General features: G+C 46.0%; 1 protein-coding gene across 1 annotated transcript in view; it reads left to right on the plus strand.

Annotated features, from left to right (window-relative positions):
• ZFHX3 (zinc finger homeobox 3) overlaps positions 1 to 18,800 on the plus strand; it is a 231,494-nt gene that overhangs the window by 130,169 nt on the left and 82,525 nt on the right. Inside the window, 1 exon segment of the mRNA XM_033127097.1 lies at positions 5,478 to 5,709. Coding sequence (XP_032982988.1) covers positions 5,478 to 5,709 — 232 coding nt within the window.

Genomic DNA, 18,800 nt, shown 5'->3' on the forward strand with positions numbered 1-18,800 from the left:
AGTTGTGCTGTGTGCACAGAAAAGTGTGATGAGAGGGGTGGGTGTGCGTGCCTGTGTTTATATTAACAGGTGTTATTCCCTAAGAAGTTTCATTTGTGAATCCTGTGTGTGAGTGTGTGTGTGTGTGAGTGTGTGTGTGTGTCAGTGTCAGAATGTACTTTGTCCATTTCTGCTTTAAAGAGGAGGCTTTGACAAAACCTGATCAATATTTTACATTCCATGCATGAAGAACCAGATGTTAGAAGTTTCCTATTGTTGGGGAGGAGGAGGGAGCCGGGGCCCCACCAGATTTATAGAAATCAATGTTCTCTGACAGAAGTTGGTTAGTTTTCCTGGGAAACAAGTAACAGGAACACATTTTTTTGATTTTCACGATGAATTATTTTCTAACAAGAGCCCTCTTCTCGTCTCTTTGACTTTCAGGCATTGGCCAGGGTGAGCGAGTGTAACATATTAATGGGGTGTAGAGTCCCACAAAGTAACGTGGCTGGCTTCTTTTCTTTCCTTTCTTTTTTAATTATTAATCTGCTTTTGTTCTTGGCTTTACATGCCAGGTTCATTATTGGAGGCACCGCTTTTTGCAGCGAGGGCTTTTCTTTTCCAAGATTTTCCCCCAGACGCAGACCCAGAAGGGAAGATGTGAGACATTAGATGTTTCCAGCTAAACCGAGGTGGGACGAGCATTTTCAAATATAAATAACTCCCACAAGATCAGAGGTGCAGGAAAAGGACTCTGATCATTTCCAGCACAAGGTGCTGACCACTTAATGTGTGTAAGTCAAATTCCTCATTGCTGGCGGTGAGGACGCTCTGTTCTCTGCTGCCTGGGGGTAATTTGGAGAAGTTCGAGATTGTTGAGCTCTTTTTCTGCTTCCCTTTATGAGTCAAACTGGATACTTATTTCCTTCTCATAGGTCGCTGTACATCTTGGAACTTTCAGAAAGTAAATCCTGTTGCCAAGTGTAGAGGTTTCTTTCAGTGGAAAGGACCGTACAGTGCCATTCAGATAACGCAGCGTTTTTGCAGGCACTTTTTACACCAGTCCGTGAGATTGAGGGAAATCCGGGAAAACCTTAGGCTGATTCACGGTTACAGGGAAAGCCTGGTGGGACTGCATGAGTATGCGTGTACCTCAGTCGCCACTCTTGTTTAGCCAGGTTGATTGACATTTCTTGATTTACTAGTTGGTCATACTTCCTCATTATTAATTTGCAGGCAGTTGCTAGTTTTTGTCTAGTGAGTCCGTGATTTTCAGTGGTCCAGCTGGTATATTCTCACACTGGTATTGCAGCCAGAGGATGCCCTCCTTATATCCCTTGGCATATCCTCTCTAAGTCACCACTGCCTTAATCGTCTGTAGGCTACGCACCTAGGGTAAGGCATAATCTGTGTGTGTGTTGGGGGAAAGTGTGTTTGCACGGTGTCTAATGTGTTGTAGACACTTAGAATCAATCCAGCACCAAACCCTGCCCAGTGGGTTCAGCAGCAAGTTTTCCTTGGGCCCAAGTATAGCACGCATGCACACTAACCACAGTTGAAGTTGTTTTGTTTTCTTTTTTTTAAACTGTACACCTGAGCTGACAGAGGTGAGCAGATAGGAATCTTGAACAGAGTAAAGAAAAATGGAAAATGCAAAACAAAACCTGGGTCCCCCTCCCTGAGGATGGGAGAGCTCTGTGATGGAGGCCGAGAGGGTTGGGTAGTTGAGGGTTTGCATGGGAGACACATTTCCTGCCTGGCGAGGAGAGCAAGAACTCTGAAAGGAGGCAGCTCCTTTATTGATGCTCCACTGGGATTTGTGCCTTGGTGGATTCTTCTTATATTACAGTGAATTTAATTAAATACATTGTGATCCCAATTGAGGGTATTCTAATTAGCTGGGTCAGGAACAAATTATTCTCCCTCCTTCTCCAAATGAAAACATCCACTCTCTTCTGCAGAGAGAGCATGTCCTTGGCTGACTGACTTGCCCCTGTGGAGTCCTCTTAGGCCCTTCCAGCCCCACCCCTTCCTGCTGCTTCTTATTAGACCAGTTCCAAGGGTGGAATTCTGGGCATGAGGCCTTTGCCCCTTGGGAGGGAGAGGGTGTCTGGCCAACAGGGTCAGGGCATTGCCCCACTCATGGCCTGGGAAATGACCAGATGGTGTGGAGAAGGTCACAGAGGTCAGCAGCCTGCTGCTAGCTTGGGGCCTCTGTTTGCGCCAGGTTGGGCAGCCTGAGAAATACCAAGCGGGAATTTAAGAATTTGGTGAGAACAGGATCTGTCACATTCAGGTAGACATCGGGAGATTTAGGTTGTGAGCGGAAGGACGTTTACGTTGGGACATCACCTTTACAAGTAGGTGATTCCTAGCAACCGGGGAATAGTTTATTCTGCATTAGTGTGTGTGTCTGGACAATGAACTTGAGTGCAAAAGCAAGCTTGGAATTGCGAACGAAGCTTTTGTGCAAGTCTCTAGAAGAGGACGCTAAATGTTCCCCAGAGTGGGATAAGTGGGAGAGGCTGTGCCTCTGTCTGCCTTGCTTCCTTTCATCCTTCTCTCCACCATTTGTGGTGTGTGCCCATCCCTTCCAAAATGGCTCTCAAGTGGCAGAAGAATTCCTGGTGTCACGAGAGACTGGTACGTACCATACCACCATGAGCTCAAGTGTAGTAGAGTGAGTTTGGAATATCTTCATCCTATCAGTAATTTTTTAAGCAAAGTGCCCAGTATGATGTTTATTTCAATTCAGAATTTACACACAGCCCTATCACCCAAGAAAGAGCCCATGGATTTGAGAACAGAAGATGTGATATCTTACCTCCCATCCAACTCTTTCTGGCCAAGTTATCCTCTCTTCTGGCTCTGAGATGGGAAACCCCAGCCATTTCGCAAAGAACCCTCGCGCCCATATTAAATGTTTATGTTTAAAAGTTCAGTGCCTATTGCAAGGAAATCCTGTTTTGTGGGAGATAATGGGAATTTGGGGCTAAGGTGTTAGTGATTCTTGCTCTGGTTTCATAGTTTATGATACCACCACAATCCCTCAATAGAACTTATGGCTTTGGATTCCATGGTTATTCTTCTCCCTGTTATCTTTTATTCAGTCGGTTTTCGTTGAAGCTTTAATAAATATCATTCTTGTGGCCGTAGTGACCTAACACAGCAGTTCCTGGCTCTTGGGCAAGTTTCCTGCGCCTCAATCGCAAGCCAGACCCTCGTTCCCAGGAATATAGGAATATCCTGGTTCAATTTTTGGCTTTTGGGGGGGCCCTATAGACAGGTCAGGGGGAATAAATGTGGGCATGCTCATCTTTATTCCTTTATGTCTAGTCCATCAGACCCTCCTTCTGGAAGGAAGGGTTGTAGCCTCCAGAACACATCGCTTTGGTGCATTCCCTCTTCGTGAAATTCTCTGCAAGCGCCTTATCTCAGAGGAGGCACATCAAAGATAACCGTAAAAAGAAGACAAAACAAAACAGCTCAAATGTATTTTAAGAAAAGTAGCTTTTAATTATCCGTTGCCGTAATGTCTTAAACAGTTAACACGGAGCTCGCTCGTTCTTCAAATTCCTTCTGGTTGTGAAATGGCTCTAGGACAGCTGTTGACGGTGGCAATGTTGTTTAGTTCCAAGGCCGTGCACTTGACTGTGTGAAGTCACCCATTTGGGGGAAAGGGACTGTTTCTCTCTGGGTGCCTGTGGAGCCCTTTGCATTCTTTCCTGCACGTTGGCCCCAGAGCAAGAGCTACTGTGGACGAGTTTAGCCAGTTTACGTGATTCAGGGCCTGGCCCCCGCTCACCTCCCCACAGTGGTTTTTCTGTAACACTTAGTAGATGCATTCATATTTCCTCTTGCAATAAGGAACACACGTGCTTCTGGAATTGTTACACTTTTTCAGTGATCGCTGGACATGTACATGTGAGCACATGAGCCTCAGAGCCGTGTCATTCGAGAGGAAATGCTGGTAGGGCCACTCCGGTATTTCCAGTATTGGGCATACTGCAGGGCATTTGAATTGCTCTTCTTTCTCAGTACCTTTCATTATAATCTGGACAAGAAACATATCCACGCAGGACCAGAAACAGTTATGGAGGCATGGGTGTCGCACAGAATGAGAGTGCAGCTCAGAAAGGAGCAGCAGAAAGCAGTTCCAAGGCGTCTATTGTGTACTCCTTGGACCAGGTTCTGGGGACAGGAGTGGGGCTGAGGGCGAGGAGAGGGAGGGAAGGACAGTAGACGATGTGAACACATAAAAAACTTCCGTTATCTGACTCTCCTTCTCCAAAAGGATGCTGAGAGTCAGGTTCTAGGTCTCTCTTTTCCACTAACTAGCTGGGTTACCTTGGTTCAGACACTTACGCACTTTGGAATTGTTTCCCCTGCTTTATGTGCACACAATATAAAAGTTCCCTCCTCCCCTAAAATGAGTCATTTGTACTGAAGGAGATGGCCTTTCTATACTGAGAGACAGTCAGTTCACTGTTAGTAAAACGGGTCCATAGCCTTGTTCATATTCTCAAAGAGGCATGAAAAGGTTACACATTTTTTCCTTGCATAATCTTTACGTCTTCTAGGCACAGAAGTCTGGGCCTGCTATTTTCATGACCTCTACTGTTCTCGCACCCCTAACATGAATGCTGTGTGTGCCTGCTTCCTGCGGAGTCTTGGGCTTCCATGTCCTTGAATCAGAGTACTGTGTCTGCACAAACACAATATAGAGTGTAATGTTGACCATCTGTGCACTAAGCCAAAATGACCTTGAGGTGTTGACAGGGAACTACTTGGGAGAAATTTATCTCTCTGTCATTTTTTTTTTGATCCAACAGGAAACCTAATTTTGGGTTCTCTTAATAGACTATAGTTATAAATACAGAAACTTGAGTCACCTTCTTTGGCTCTGTGCTACTGAACTAGGATTCTATATAGGACAGGACAGGTGACCCAAAGCAAAGGTTGGCTAACTTTCCTGTAAAGGGCCAGAGAGTTATATTTTAGGTTTTGCAGGTCACACAGTCTCTGTTGTGACTATTCAACAGTAGTGGTTTGAAAGCAGACGTAGACAGTTCGTAAAGTCACGTACATGGCTGTGTCCTATTAAAACTTTATTTATAAAAATAGTCAGCAGGTTGAGTTTGTCCTAAGGGCTGTAGTTTGCTGACCCCTGATCTCAATAAACCAGGACGCTTTGGAGAGCGAAAGGGGAACCTTTAATTACCGTGCCAGGAAAACCGGTATTATGGGGAAGGTCCGATCCATCAGCATTTTCAGTACTGTGAAAAGCCACAGGGGAGGGAACTCCTGGGGAACACGGGAACGAGGGACAACTTGCTGCCTGTCCTCAGAGAGCTGCTGGAGGAGGGTCCACGAGGAACACGAAGCACGCCCTCTGAGGCCTCTTAGCATCGGGCTGCACGCGGGATGGGGTGGGCTGGTGGCGGCGGTGGGCTTCGCGTGGCTCACCCAAGGCGTGCCCCTCTTCTTCGCCCTCACAGCACCTGCAGCAGCATGAGAGCGGCGTGGAGGGCGAGAGCTGCTACTACCACTGTGTCCTGTGCAACTACTCCACCAAGGCCAAGTTGAACCTCATCCAGCACGTGCGCTCCATGAAGCACCAGCGCAGCGAGAGCCTGCGCAAGCTGCAGCGGCTGCAGAAGGGCCTTCCGGAGGAAGACGAGGACCTGGGGCAGATCTTCACCATCCGCAGGTGCCCCTCCACTGACCCCGGTGAGTGATCTGCCAGGCCTGTGAGGCCCGGGCGGGGCTGGGGGTTGTCCTCCCTGAGGGCTCCTGAGCGCTTTGCTTTGGCGCCGCTGGCTACTCCTGTCCATCACCAACCTCACAGGTGGCCATTGTGTTCTGGAAGGAACACGCGGTGGTTTGTTGCTTTTGTTTTGAAAGGAACTTAGCACCGTTTTTCTTCAGGTGTCACAAGCCACTGCCCAGTGAGCAGGCCAACAGGAGATGTTCTGTCTGAATCCCAAAATTCCTCCACTGTGTCCTCCGGATTCAGTAGGTTGGCTCAGAGTGACAGAAAGCAAGGGCTAAATTATGTCTTGCTTGGTAGTAAGAATGGGCAGTTTGTGGCTTCAACTCTGGTCTGTCAGAAATAATGTGAGAGGATCAAAACAAGTGCTTGTTGTAAACATTCCGATTGTACTGGAAAGCGACTCCCGTTCTGTGCTCCCTGCTGCCTGTTACCTCCCACTGTCAGGACCTTCCAGAGGGAACTTGCGTCGTTGCTGCCTCCACCCTGTCATGTCATCCACAGCCACCTTTTTCTGAACCTCCCCCCTCCTCTTTATGACTCTCATTCCCACTGGGACCCCACATGGTAGAATCACCCCTCTCCTATTTTTTCAGCCTTCCAGTTCTTTTCTCTCAACTTGGAAGCACAGGACAGTCGTTTGCCTCTTTAAAATCCCTAAAATGAAGGCTCTCCCCTAATCCTGTGCCCTGCTCCTTCTCTACAATAGAATCTTCAAGATTCCTGAAAGAAGAGTCTGTTTTGGTCATCAGCCTGCCATTAGCCTATTTCCTCCCTTCATCTGACTACCATTGAGATATCACCACTGACCCTGGAATTGTCCAACCTGCTAGCTACCTGCTGGACCTTGCTCTTTTCTTTCTGTAGTCTTTGAAATTGTCTCATGGTCCCATCTGGAATGACGCCCCCTTCCCTGAGCTTCCAGGGTGCGTTCCTCTCTTGTGCTCCTGCTTCTGTGGACGGTCCTCAGGCTGCCCCACGTGCTGGCGTCACCGGGCATGAGGCCCTGGCCCTCGGCTCCCAGCCTCTGGAAGGTCTGATCTCCGGGTGTTATCAGATGTCCTTTAAACAGCTTCCTGGATTTCTCATTGGTGTCCCCTCATAGACGCTGAGCTCACGGTTTCCGCTGCAGACTACTTTCTCCTGAGTGCACGTTGTCCAATGACTTGGCCAATTTGGAGACCTGGGCCCGTTCTTCACCCCTCCATCGCCCGCAGCACTCTCTCAGCTACTGAGCCGGCCTGGCTGTGTGGGGTGTTTATTTTTAATCTTTATGTTATCAAATTTCGCATTTTTCTAGCTTTTAAAAGCAAACGTTATATGAGCCTTATTGTGAAAAATGGCATGAAACCCCCATCCTGTTTCCCAGAGCTGTGCCTTTCAAGTTTTAGTTCTGTTTCGTTATTTCCATATTTCTTAACATACTTCTACTGTTTTTTGACTCTTTAAAAAAAAAAGTTTGAGACATTATCTGTTGGTTTTCTACTCTGTAAGATGAGGATTTCACTAGTGTGCCATTCTACACATCCACACACTTGTACCCATGGACACTCCATCCATAAACCCACACAGACACCACACACACAAACCCTCCATACTCCACCCACACTCCCCAGCCCACCCCCCCCGTCTTCTCCTCCCTCCATCTCCCATTATGGATTAAATGATAATTTGGGGTCTTATTAATATTCAGTATTTTCATTATTCTAACTATAAATATTAATCACAACTAAGCCATGTAGAATTTTATAATTTCACTTACCTTCCTGTACAACTTTTTGTTTTCCCTGGTTTTCTAGGTACCTCTGATTAATTCATGGCTAACCCTCCTCCAGAGTAGACATTTCCAAATTTCCAAAGGCTCTGCTGTATCAGTTGTTCTGTGAGCTTCATTTCCTCCTGGAGGCCTCCCTCCTGAGCCCCTGCAGACCCCTCTGCCGACCTGCCCCGTCCCTATTACCCGGCTCTGACTTTGCTCCCTTCTCCATACGGAAACTGGATTCCGTATGGCAAGATATACCCGGATTTGAGCCTGGTTCCTCCCCCTGGAGGAGCTGAGGTTTCATATCAGTAGAAAGGCCAGTCTTCCTGAGTCAGTATGAATTATTTCTTTGGGAAGGTGCTGTTGGGTACCAAGATCATTTTTGTCACCTTCAGGTCATTGCAAGACTGTCCCCTCCTATGTTTTTTTCTTTTTTTAGTTAAAGTTTATTGGGGTGACAATTGTTAGTAAAGTCACATAGGTTTCAAGTGTGCAAGGCTGTAATACATCCTCTACGTATCATGTGGTGTGTTCACCACCCAGAGTCAGTTCTCCTTCCATCACCATATATTTGATTCCTTTCTCCCATGTGTTTTTCAAATGCCTCTTCTGGTTAAAGTGCATATGCCTTAATCCCTGGGGCTTCTGCTTCGTGTCTGACCCCATCCCTCTGTGTGTGGGTGCTCTCAAGAGCACGGGACACTTCTGTGCCCAAAGACTGAGACCATTGTGCCATCTGGCTCTGGGGTTCCCATTCCCTGCTGGGGCGTCTGGCCTCTGTTTGATCCTGCCACTCCCCATTACTCCACTATTGCATCATTTCATTGGATTCTCTTTCTACCAATATGTGCAGACCTATTTATTTCAGGGTTTTTTGTGTTTTGTTTTTTTTTTAAAGTTTTTTTTGCCAGCTCTGCCTACGTCATTGTTTTACTCTTCTGTTAAAAGCTGGTCCTTTCCCTCTCCAATTCTTTCTTTCACTCTGCTCAGAATTCCCTTTTTATTAATGAGGTGCCCCAAACTAAATAGTGTACAGCTGCCATTTCACCCGGGGTCTATGGACTGGAACAAACAGTTCCCTGTTTCATAATGTAATACTTCTATTTATGCAGTCCGCTCTGGAGTTGCTTTCTTACACCATTGCCTTCTGGGTTTCTCTCATGTAATGCGTATTAGGGTTCTTCTTTTTTTTTCCCCCTGAAGTGTATGAGCAACTTTAGTCTAGATGATAGACTTCCTCTCTGTATTTCAAAATCCTTTTGTATTGTCTTTGGCCTGGAGTCATGTTTTTGCTTTCTACCCTCCTCCCGCCCCATCCTGCACCCACTTCCCTCCGTCTCATACACTGCAGCTTAATTCGTACTCTTTACTAATGACAAATGGGACAAGTTATTAGGTAATATACATATTGACTTTAAAAGTATCTTGATGCTGTTTTGGAAACTCCTTTAAGAAAACTCATCTTAAAATATATCATCTCCCGTCCCCCAGGGATTGGCTCTTAAAACCTTTTGAAAGAATGTCTTCAAGAAAAGGGACATTGTAGACACGGTGGAATTAAGACACCAAAGGTCATCACCTTCAAGCTTTATAAAGTTTTCCCAGTTTTCTCCTCTCAAACACGAGGATCAGGCCTTAATCTTCAACTAGAAGAGCCATATCTGTAGCAGAGGGAAGTCTCAGAGCACCTGGGAGCCTGCCTGTTCCGACTCTCAGCTGCATGTAAATGCTTATGCTCTCTCTCAGCGTCTTTGATTCTGGTGTTCTGACATCTTCTAATTAAACGATAGTGGTTTTTCTCCTTTCTTTCCTTTTCTTTCTTCCTCTGTTGTTCACATACCAGAAATTTTTCACAAAAATCATTGAAAAGCACTTCCTTTCCTTTTCTGAGCTCAGGACCTTATTACCGTGCCTCTCCTGTCACCTTCTTACAGGTATCAGGACTTCCCTTGCTGAGGCCGGTGGGGGGAACTCTAGGATAGGTTCTTCCTGGGGATGACAAAAGTGTCATCTTTTCACATTTTACTTGTTGACATACGCCAACATGTTTTCCAATCAGTCACATTCACCGTTTAGCCTATCAACCCGCATGACCGTGTAAATATGCCGAAGGAGAAGTTGTGTGTCTCTTCCGCCCTTCAGAACTCTGTGGGAGTGGCCGGAATTTACACCTGCTGCTGGTCACATACCCCCGTGAGAGGCCTCAGAGCCAGACATAGAGCATCGTGGGCCTGCCCTCCACCCAAGGGCCACGTCTTAGCTGCCAACAGTGTGCTAGTAATTAGGCCTCCCTCCCGTACATGGTCCTGCTGGTGGGCAGGCTGAGCCCTGTACTGAATTGTCTTTAACCTAGTGTGATGGTGTCTGTGATTGTGCTTCACACACACACACACACACACACACACACACACGCAGACACGCGCACACTCACACACATGCAGGGTGCCTTCCCTTTTTTCCCCAAAATACACATCTCAGAGAACAGAAAGTAACCTAACCAGATAAGGTTCCCCCGACCCCCAACTTTTTTTTTTTTTTTTTGCAATCTCTTCGTATCATTATTGGCTTGCGTGTATTTTCTGTACGACTAAGTGGTCTCTTGACTTTGTTGGGATTTGGTCTTTTTTACTTTATCCCTACACGCAGGTAGAAGTAGAGAAAGCCTATCGTTGTGGGCTGACGACTGGGTGATATCTCTCAGTTGCTGGCATCGGCTGTTTACTTTCCCTTAGCTGACCAGAAAATCTTGAAAGATGGAAAGTTCTCATAGGTGGGTCGTGTGTAGGATCAGCTTCCCTGTGTGCTTATTAAAAAGGCATTTCTGGCTCCCGGGTGCAACTGTGGTTAATTTCACTCTATCAGTGCCCTGGGCTTCGAGAAGACAAGAGGCCCTTTGTGTTTCTGCCCTCAGCCTTCTTTCTTCTACTCCTCCTTCTGTTTTCTCTTACCCTGGCCTTAACTACTTTTTCTTTCATGTAGACATAAATTTCAAAACTTTGCACAGATGTAATTGACCTATTCTTTGTGCAATGCCTACTCTGCACGAGAGTTTGTAAGTTGAGGGGCATAGTGGCATCTCCTCTCAGCTCTTGCTGTGAATACGCTGGTTAATACACCAGCCCCAGCACTGGAGGCAATTGGGTAAGGACTCAGTTTACAGCGGGCACGCTCATTCAGAGTTGCGGAGAACATTGTACTTTATGACACATCTTTGGCGCTCGGGGTAGTGAATTCCTGGGGTCAGGGAGGCGGAGGCAGCTTGCCAAGTGATGACGTGGTCTTGGTGACAACAACCTGTACTGCAACAATCTAGCTTTGCTTGATGGGTCTTTTTTTTTGAACCAAGTTTCAGGGAGTTCTGTTTAGTCCATACAGCTGAAGAGAAAAAGAAAATGTCCTGTTTTCAACTTTCTCATTTGGTTTTGTTTGTATTTTTCAAAACTGGCATAAGGCTGAGCTTTAAATATGAAATATATCTTTTTTTTTGTAAGTAGCTAAATTAAATTATATGCAATTTCAGTGTAATTTTTCTCATAGCACTAAAATATATTGTGGCTAGTTCTGTAATTCTGAAGCATTGTTTTTATGAAATCAGATAGCTGTGTTCTTTTTTTGTTTGTCCTCTCTCTTTTTACTGCACACCTTGTTGGCGGGGCTTGGGGAAGGCGTAGGGATAATGTATTTCTAACTAGAGAAGTGAAATGTGAAAGCACATCAGAACGAATTGGGGTGACTGAAATTTTAAGCGGTTACAAAGGAATGAAGAAAATATGACTTTAACTGTCATAAATACATTCCCTGACGAAGGACTATTTGGACAAGGGCTGTAAACTTCAGGGTGCACTTTTTAGAAAGATGCTTTATAACGCAGGAATAAAGGGAGATCATTATGTATCAAATGGAAGAGAATGTTGTTAAATGAAAAATGGAGTTTATAGACGAACAGACAGTTTGGTTCTATTTTTTAAAGTATTTTTCTTCAAGCTTTTAAAATAACCATTCTAAGCAAAGTCTATAATGGGCATATCTGGCTGTTTCATGGGTGGGATCTGTTTACGTACATGGAATCTAATAGAGTGTGAGGCACATGGCTAGGGCTCAAATATTGGTGGAGCTTATAGCCAGAGATACGAGCAGAATCACTAATGATATACCAAGGTGTAAATCTTGGTTGTCTTTTGTTCGTGGAGATAGTTTTCTGTTTGTCAATGTATCGCATACTTAGTTTGATGACTGCCTGATTCTCTTGCATTTTGCATCCACATGAAGAGGACAGTAGTTCTTAGGGTGTATGCTGTCTTGTTTTTCTGTTGGAATAGAGTTCCTGATTTGCCTTAATTAGTCCTCTAACAATCTACAAAGGTCAGCGCCAATTGCCTGTTCATTTACATTTGTAATTGTGATGGCTTCTGATTACATATTCCTTGTTTTAGTCCTTTCTCTAAGTATCTGCTAATGTCCTCCCCTCCCCCACCCCAAACCCCCACACCACATACACCCAGTGCACCAGAGCTGTGTGGAAGCTAGGGTCTGACTCCTCGTACAAGCAAGCTTCTTAGTGATGGCCCCGCCTTTCTGGGAACGCGAGAGTCTGTTATGGAAAGGCATCTTGGAAAGCTATTCTTTCTAAGTTAGGGACATAATGAAGCCAGTGTCAGGGAAATTATGTCGATACCAGGCAAGAAATCTGAGAGCCATTATCTAGGAGCCTTCTTAAACCAGGTAATTAAGGACAATTAAACTTTTCTGCTGGCTCTCTGCAAAATATGCTAATGATCTGGTCTGTTGGAAGGTGGACACGTGCGAAGTGGAAGTGTTTCCCTGTTGTCCCATGTTTCTGGTCTGGAAAGGTCCTTCCCGAGAGGATATGATATCACCAGGATCGTTGCTTGGGCATTGGGACCAGAGTCTATAGCTAATCTCTTCTTCTTTGTCTTCTCAAGGAGAGACGGGTATCCACACCACGATACTGCACCTTTTAGAAATTACCCACCGGAGCTGAGTTTCAGTGATTCTTATTCACTCACCCTTTCATATGCTAGACTAGCCATTCACTAGTTGCTTTATTTTTATTGGATGATCAAAGCCACCAGGGTTTTTCTGTTTTATTTCAGTGTAGAAAACTGGAGCACGCATTGCCCCGTATTGGACTATGCAGAGGATCATACATTGCCGGGCCAGGTAGACTTGTCCTTGGTGGGGGGCAATAGATTGTCTCCCATGCTATTTGTCCTCTTGGGTAGTGTGTGCCCTCACGGCCACCCAGTGCTGCCCACTTTGAGACGGTGATACCCAGTGGCACAGCAAAAAAGAACAGGGCACCTACTGGTTACTGGAATTAGGAGAGAGGCCGTGTGTGTGCGCGGGCGCTGAGGGTGAGCATTTGAGTCCTCTGTTTAAGGATGTGAGCATGCCAGAGAGCCAGAACCACAAGAATCGCCAAGGGAGGCATAGAAGGCCATGTCACACTAAGTGTTATTCGAGTGAAACATTTATGCCAAGTCACCTTTGGAAGGGCTCTCCAGGAACCTGAAAGTTTGAAACTTGACCCTCCCGTGAACATGGATCATTAGCCAGAGATGGGTGTTTTGCTGCGGGAAGGGGGTTGGTGTTCTGGGCCTGGATTTCATTTGAGGGGAGGATAACTGAAGCAGGATGCAGCGGTCATCACCTACTATCCGCTGTCACGTGTGCAGATCCCGGCTCACCCCCCCACCCCCGCACTTAACACCTCCTTTGTTGCCAATGTATTTTTCAAGAGAAATAATGACTCGTCCTTGTTTTGCCTTTAGAAATGTGCAAAGAATTCATTTCTTGGGCTACTTACATCTTATATTAAACTTGTTCCTGACCTTGGTAGGGGGCCAGGGAGGAAAATAGAACCTGCATCTCTTTGCTTACAGAAATAGCTCAAAGGTGTCTTCTCAGCCTTACAGATGTGAAGGAACCCCCTTCAGACTGTGACCCAATTATGAGTATTACGGTCTCACATGATTCTTTTCAAACATCAACTAGCAGGGGAACGTTTTTTGGCCTTGCAAATCCATGTGAGCACTGGTGGTTCTCTGTCCATGGTTCTCTGGTCCTTGGGTTTCCACATTCCTTGAGAGCAGCAAGGAAGCTTCTCCAGATTCTCCGCCTGCCTGCCCAGTGTGGTAGCCACAAGCCACACGTGGCTGTCGAAGTTTAAATTAATTAAAATGAAATAAAACATTTAAATTTAGTTCCCCTGTCGTATGAGCCACATTTCAAGTGCTTAGTAGTGACATGTGGCTCATGGCTGCCTCGGTGGACATTACAGATTTATAGAATAGTTTAGAAAGTTCTATTGGACTTTCTAGGAGCCTTCTTAAACTAGGTAATTAAGGACAATTAAGTCCTGAGTTCCTCACTGGGGTCCCTCAGATTTCCAGTCGGTCCAGCCTGGGTTTGGGCTCTGTTCTCTGTAATGTTCTTTGGCTTCCATTTTAAAGAATATGGTGCCCATGCCCACCTGCGGCCTACTTTCTGCTGTCCTGGGTAAGGTGTAACCTTTATTGTCTTTCCGTCTCTCTTCATGCTTCCTTTTCTCAGTTTTTCTCAGTATGGGAGAAATAGGTTCTCAAATAGTCGTTTAATTTTGGTTTAACCACTTAAGCCTATTCCATTAGCAGTTGTGAGGGAAATTGAAAGGACTTTGTAAAGATGCATCTTTCAGAATGGATGTAAAGGGCTTTTTATAGTTTTATACCTCAAGACTATCTTGAGACCTTTTGTGTATATGTTAATAAAAGGAGCTCTTTATTGCTTTAGAAGATCTGCTCTAATCAGAATATTAAAAATTGGACAGTATGTGATTTTTCTTGGAACAGGCCTGTCTGTGGTTTTAACTCGAAATTTTACCCAAAATCATCATCGTTTTACAAAGGAAAAAGAAAAAATCTTTGCACTTTGCTTTCACTATTTTCACTGGTTTAAAGTTCTATGCTTAGGACAGATTTTTTTTTCCTTGTGAACTACTTTAATTTGCTAGGGCTACCATTACAAAATACCACAGACCGGTGGCAGCTTAAACAATAGAAATGTACTTTGTCGCAGAGGCTGGAAGTCCAAAGCAGGGTGTGAGCAGGTTCTGTTTGTCCCGAGACCTCTCTCCTGGGCTTGCAGATGGCCGCCTTCTTTTGTTCTCACATGGCCTTTGCTCTGTGTGCACATCCGGTGTCTCTGTACGTCACAGTCTCTTCTTATAAGGACACTAGTCAGATTGAATTAGGGCCCACCCTAAGGGCCTCATTTTAACTTAATCTGCTCTTTAAAGGCCCTGTCTCCAACACAGTCACCTCTGAGGTATCGGGGTTAGAGCTTCCACATAGGAATTTGGGGAAACACATTTCGGTCCATACCATGGGCTTTCTGACATCCGAAGCCAGTTTCTTGTTTCTTCTTCTGTGGTCCTTTTGGATGTGAAGGAGGGTAGGATGTGTTGGTGGACCCAGAGGTGAAGGGAGGCGGGCGAGACCCTCAAGGTAGCCTCCAGCGGCGCTGTCAGTGCCCACTGGTCCCTCATGGGCTTTCTGCTCTCAGCTCTTGGCATGTGAAGAAACAGAGCGATCTCTTTGTACGGGGCCTCCAGAGGAAGCCGGAAGCGCTTGAGGAAACCTGTTAGGGCAGGAAAGGGGTCAGAGCACTGTGTCCGCTGGGCCTGTTATACCCTGGGTCCTTTCTCACCTGTCCTGACACAGCCTTGACTCAAACCTCCTACTGGTAAGCCCCAAGGTAACAGCCGGCCAGCCAGCCCCGCGTAAGGATATTCTTGTGAAACTTGACAGTCTCGGCATCTGTACAACTTGCTCCAGCAGGCTGTTGTGTGTGTGGCTCATGTGTAATGGATTTATAGAAATAATGACTCCTCTCTGTTACCCAGTGGTGCTTTCAAGGACAAGCTAGAGTCACTGGATTTGTGCATGGTGTTTGGTAGTCCTGTGTTTGTTTTTCTTTTTTTGCTCTGGCTGGGATAAATGCCCCCCAGAGCCTTGGCACATTCTATGACCTGCTATGGTATAGAATTCTATAAGGTGTAAATTGCTTGGGCTTCTTTCCGACGGAATTTGGTTGCTGGAAGTACCTGAAGAACTTATTCCTTGGTTTACCTTACTCTGTGCCGAAGACTCTAGACTTGCCATTATACAAAGTTCCTAGTGCATAAGTTTTCACCCTTAATAACTTTTATTTAGGATCCATCCTTGACAAGTGTCCGTAGGGCAGGTACATCCTCATTCTCAGCCCTGATTGATCTTTCCCAGGTGTGAGCCTGGGCTGCAGACTTCAAGGCTGACCTCCAGAACAGCCCACCTTTACTGCAAGAGAGGAAAGAAAAGGTGTGTTCACCGCTTCACAGCCAATCCTAGATGTCTCAGATCACCGGGGTCTTGCTGTTCCAGACTGTTTGTGCCTAATGACACATGTGCCTGTCATATTGGACAGTGCAATAGAGGACATTTCCTTCCCTGCAGAAAGTTCCGTGGACAGTGATGCCCTAGGCAGGGGCAAAGCTGGGACTCCGAGCAGAGCCCCAGGGCTCAGGGCATTGCCCTCCCTGCTGGGTCTTGCCTCCTTGCTGTGGGCTGACGAATTCATCCCAGGGACAAGCAGTGCTGTGCCCCAGGGATGGGGTTCTTCATATCTAGAAAGGAATGTGATCCATTGCTGGATTCTCTCAGGATAATGAAGAAACCCACACAACTGAGGCAAGAAAGAAGGGCAGCGATTATTTGTGACTGCATCCATCAGAGTGTCAGCCTTGGTCTTCTTTGAGAATTAGAAATTGTTTGCATGGTTATTCTAACATTCAAAGCCCTTCTCTGGTTTTCTTGTATGAGTCAATTCCAGAAGCATTGAGAAACCCCACAGAGCAGAGAGGGCAGCTCTAATCTGGTTGGCTCAGGCAGGGGTCTTTACCTGAGTGGTTTCCAGCCTGTCACCTGGAGAGGCACTTATGTGATGAAGATGTGGCCTGGCCATCGGCCATGCAAACTTGTGTCCACCCCAGGCACCTTTATGGGAATAACTAGCAATGTACAGTAGAGTGAGCTGGAATTTGGGTCGGTAGGTCTTAAATTATTAATAAAACAACTAAGGCTGTGTAGGCAGTAAAAATCAAAATTGGGGGCCAATATTTTTTTTTAAAAGGGCAGGAGGGAGAAGGTACAAGGATGGATGGGCAAGTGCTGAAGAGAGCTTGGAAAAGAAGAGGTACAGATAAGGCATAAGTATGGAAAAGACAATGCCTGACTTTCCTTGCTTCTTTTAAAAAGAACAGTGGCTGGGGAAGGTGTGGCTGAGTTGAGTCCAGGTAGAGTTCTTTTATCCTGCTAACATGGACATGCCCTTAGTATGGCCAGGCACCTCTCTAGGCTCTGGGAAATCTGCCAGAGAGAGAAAACACAAAGTCTGGATTTTTCCCACTAGTCGCGGGGGACAGATACCAAATAAATATAGAATATTCGGTGTGCCAGGAGCTGTAAAAATAGAACCAAGTGGGGCAAGTTTGAGATAGGGGACCTGTTTTATATAAGGTGGTCTGAAGACGTCTCTCTGGGGAGGTGGCATTGGAGCTGAGTGGCAGGACAGTGAGCAAGAGTGTCCAGGCAGAATGTCCAGTAAGTGCAACCCACCTTGGCCAGAGCAGGAAGGTGGGTAGAAGCTTGGAGAGGAGGGAGCATGCTGGGAGATGTGGTCTGAGCAGCGTATGGGGAACTTGGATTTTGTTCCCATCAGGTAGGGAAAGGTCTAAGCGGGGAGGTGGCAGCTGACTTCCACTGTGCAGGTTACTATGGAAACTTGACGTGCATGTCTACCATAGTTCAGATGCGAGTTTTCTCACCCCATCACCATGCCAGTAAAGGAGACCCCCCCTCCAAGCAGGGAGGAGAGGGGTTGCTGCAGTGTGCAGTCTCCCTAGGAACCATGTGAGCAGAATGACTGAAAGTAGAAGGGGTCCCGTTGATCCTGAACTGCTTCGAAGCCGCTCTCTGATATCGGCATAGCTCTGGAGTTCTCTGCTTTAGCTCAAGGCTCAGCAGTTAAAAAAACAAAAAAGTCCTTCCTGGTGTCTGTCGCCTAAGCGTGAAGACTTGTGTCCTTTTCACTTGAGGATGAGTTAGTTGTCTGTACTACAGTATAAACACGAAACTCAAAGGAAGAGAAGCCAGCTCTGGCCAGAGCATGTGTCAGGATGACTAAAGCAAAGTCAGAAGCTTTCATCTCCTCTCCTCCTACCCTCTGCCTGCTGATGGACCTTCATGGTCCACAAAACATCTTGGTATGTAAGGTGGCAATGTGTATTTCCAGGGAAGAATTTCATTTCACTACTTGCTATTGGGATCCCAAGACAGCTTGTTGTCTTGGTGTCCCCGGTGCTGGGTGTCCAGAGGTCATTATCCCGTTCTGGAAGTCCTGAGGACCCAGCTCTGACTTGCGTGTCTAGCCAGCCTTTGACAGACAGGCCTGAGCTAGTTCTGCAGCCATTTTATTCTCCCCGGACATGTGCCCACACCCCAGGCAGATCTGAAGACTTCCTTAGAACTCTTAAGACCAGGGAGATTTGTGCCATACTGTACTATTTGCTCTGGGCTTTCCTTTAGTCAGGAACGCAGACTGGGGCAGAGGTATGTGTGTGTACGTACTGGGACAGAGGTGTGTGTGTGTGTTTGTGTGTACTGGGGCAGAGGTGTGTGTGTGTGTGTGTGTGTGTGTGTGTGTGTGTGTGTGTGTGTGTTTGTGTTTCCGTTTCCAGTACACGGTGTGCAGGACTTTTGGTCCCTTCTGTAAGGCAGTATTACATGACAAATTGGGAAATAGTGATTCTTTTTCAGTAACTATTTTGGTGTCATTCCTCCCCCCTCAGAATCCCCGTCCCCTAAAGATTGTCAGGCTTATATTGAAAGACCCCTGGAGGGAAAGATGTTGGTATATATCATGGGTATTTGGAAAGAATGTTTCAACCACACCTGGCTGCCGTGTGTGAGGAGAAATTTAATTTATTTTTAAAAATCTGGCCACAGGCAGGCTTTTCTGTTTGTTTCCTTAGGGGAAAAAAAAATTGAAGGGCAGTAATAAGGTATGGTTTGCATTTGTTTTCTTCCAGATTTGACCAGCCAGCAGACGAGAGATTATCTCTAAAGGATATGAAAGGTTTAATCATTTTAATTTTGTTTTTATTAAAGTTTATCATAACTTTTTTCCCAACATGCCCCAGAAGAACAGAAGGGAGAGAAGAGGACGTAATATAAATATACACAAACCCCCGAG

This window comes from Rhinolophus ferrumequinum, chromosome 15 (genome assembly GCF_004115265.2).
Source record: "Rhinolophus ferrumequinum isolate MPI-CBG mRhiFer1 chromosome 15, mRhiFer1_v1.p, whole genome shotgun sequence".
Taxonomy (NCBI): Eukaryota; Metazoa; Chordata; class Mammalia; order Chiroptera; family Rhinolophidae; genus Rhinolophus; species Rhinolophus ferrumequinum.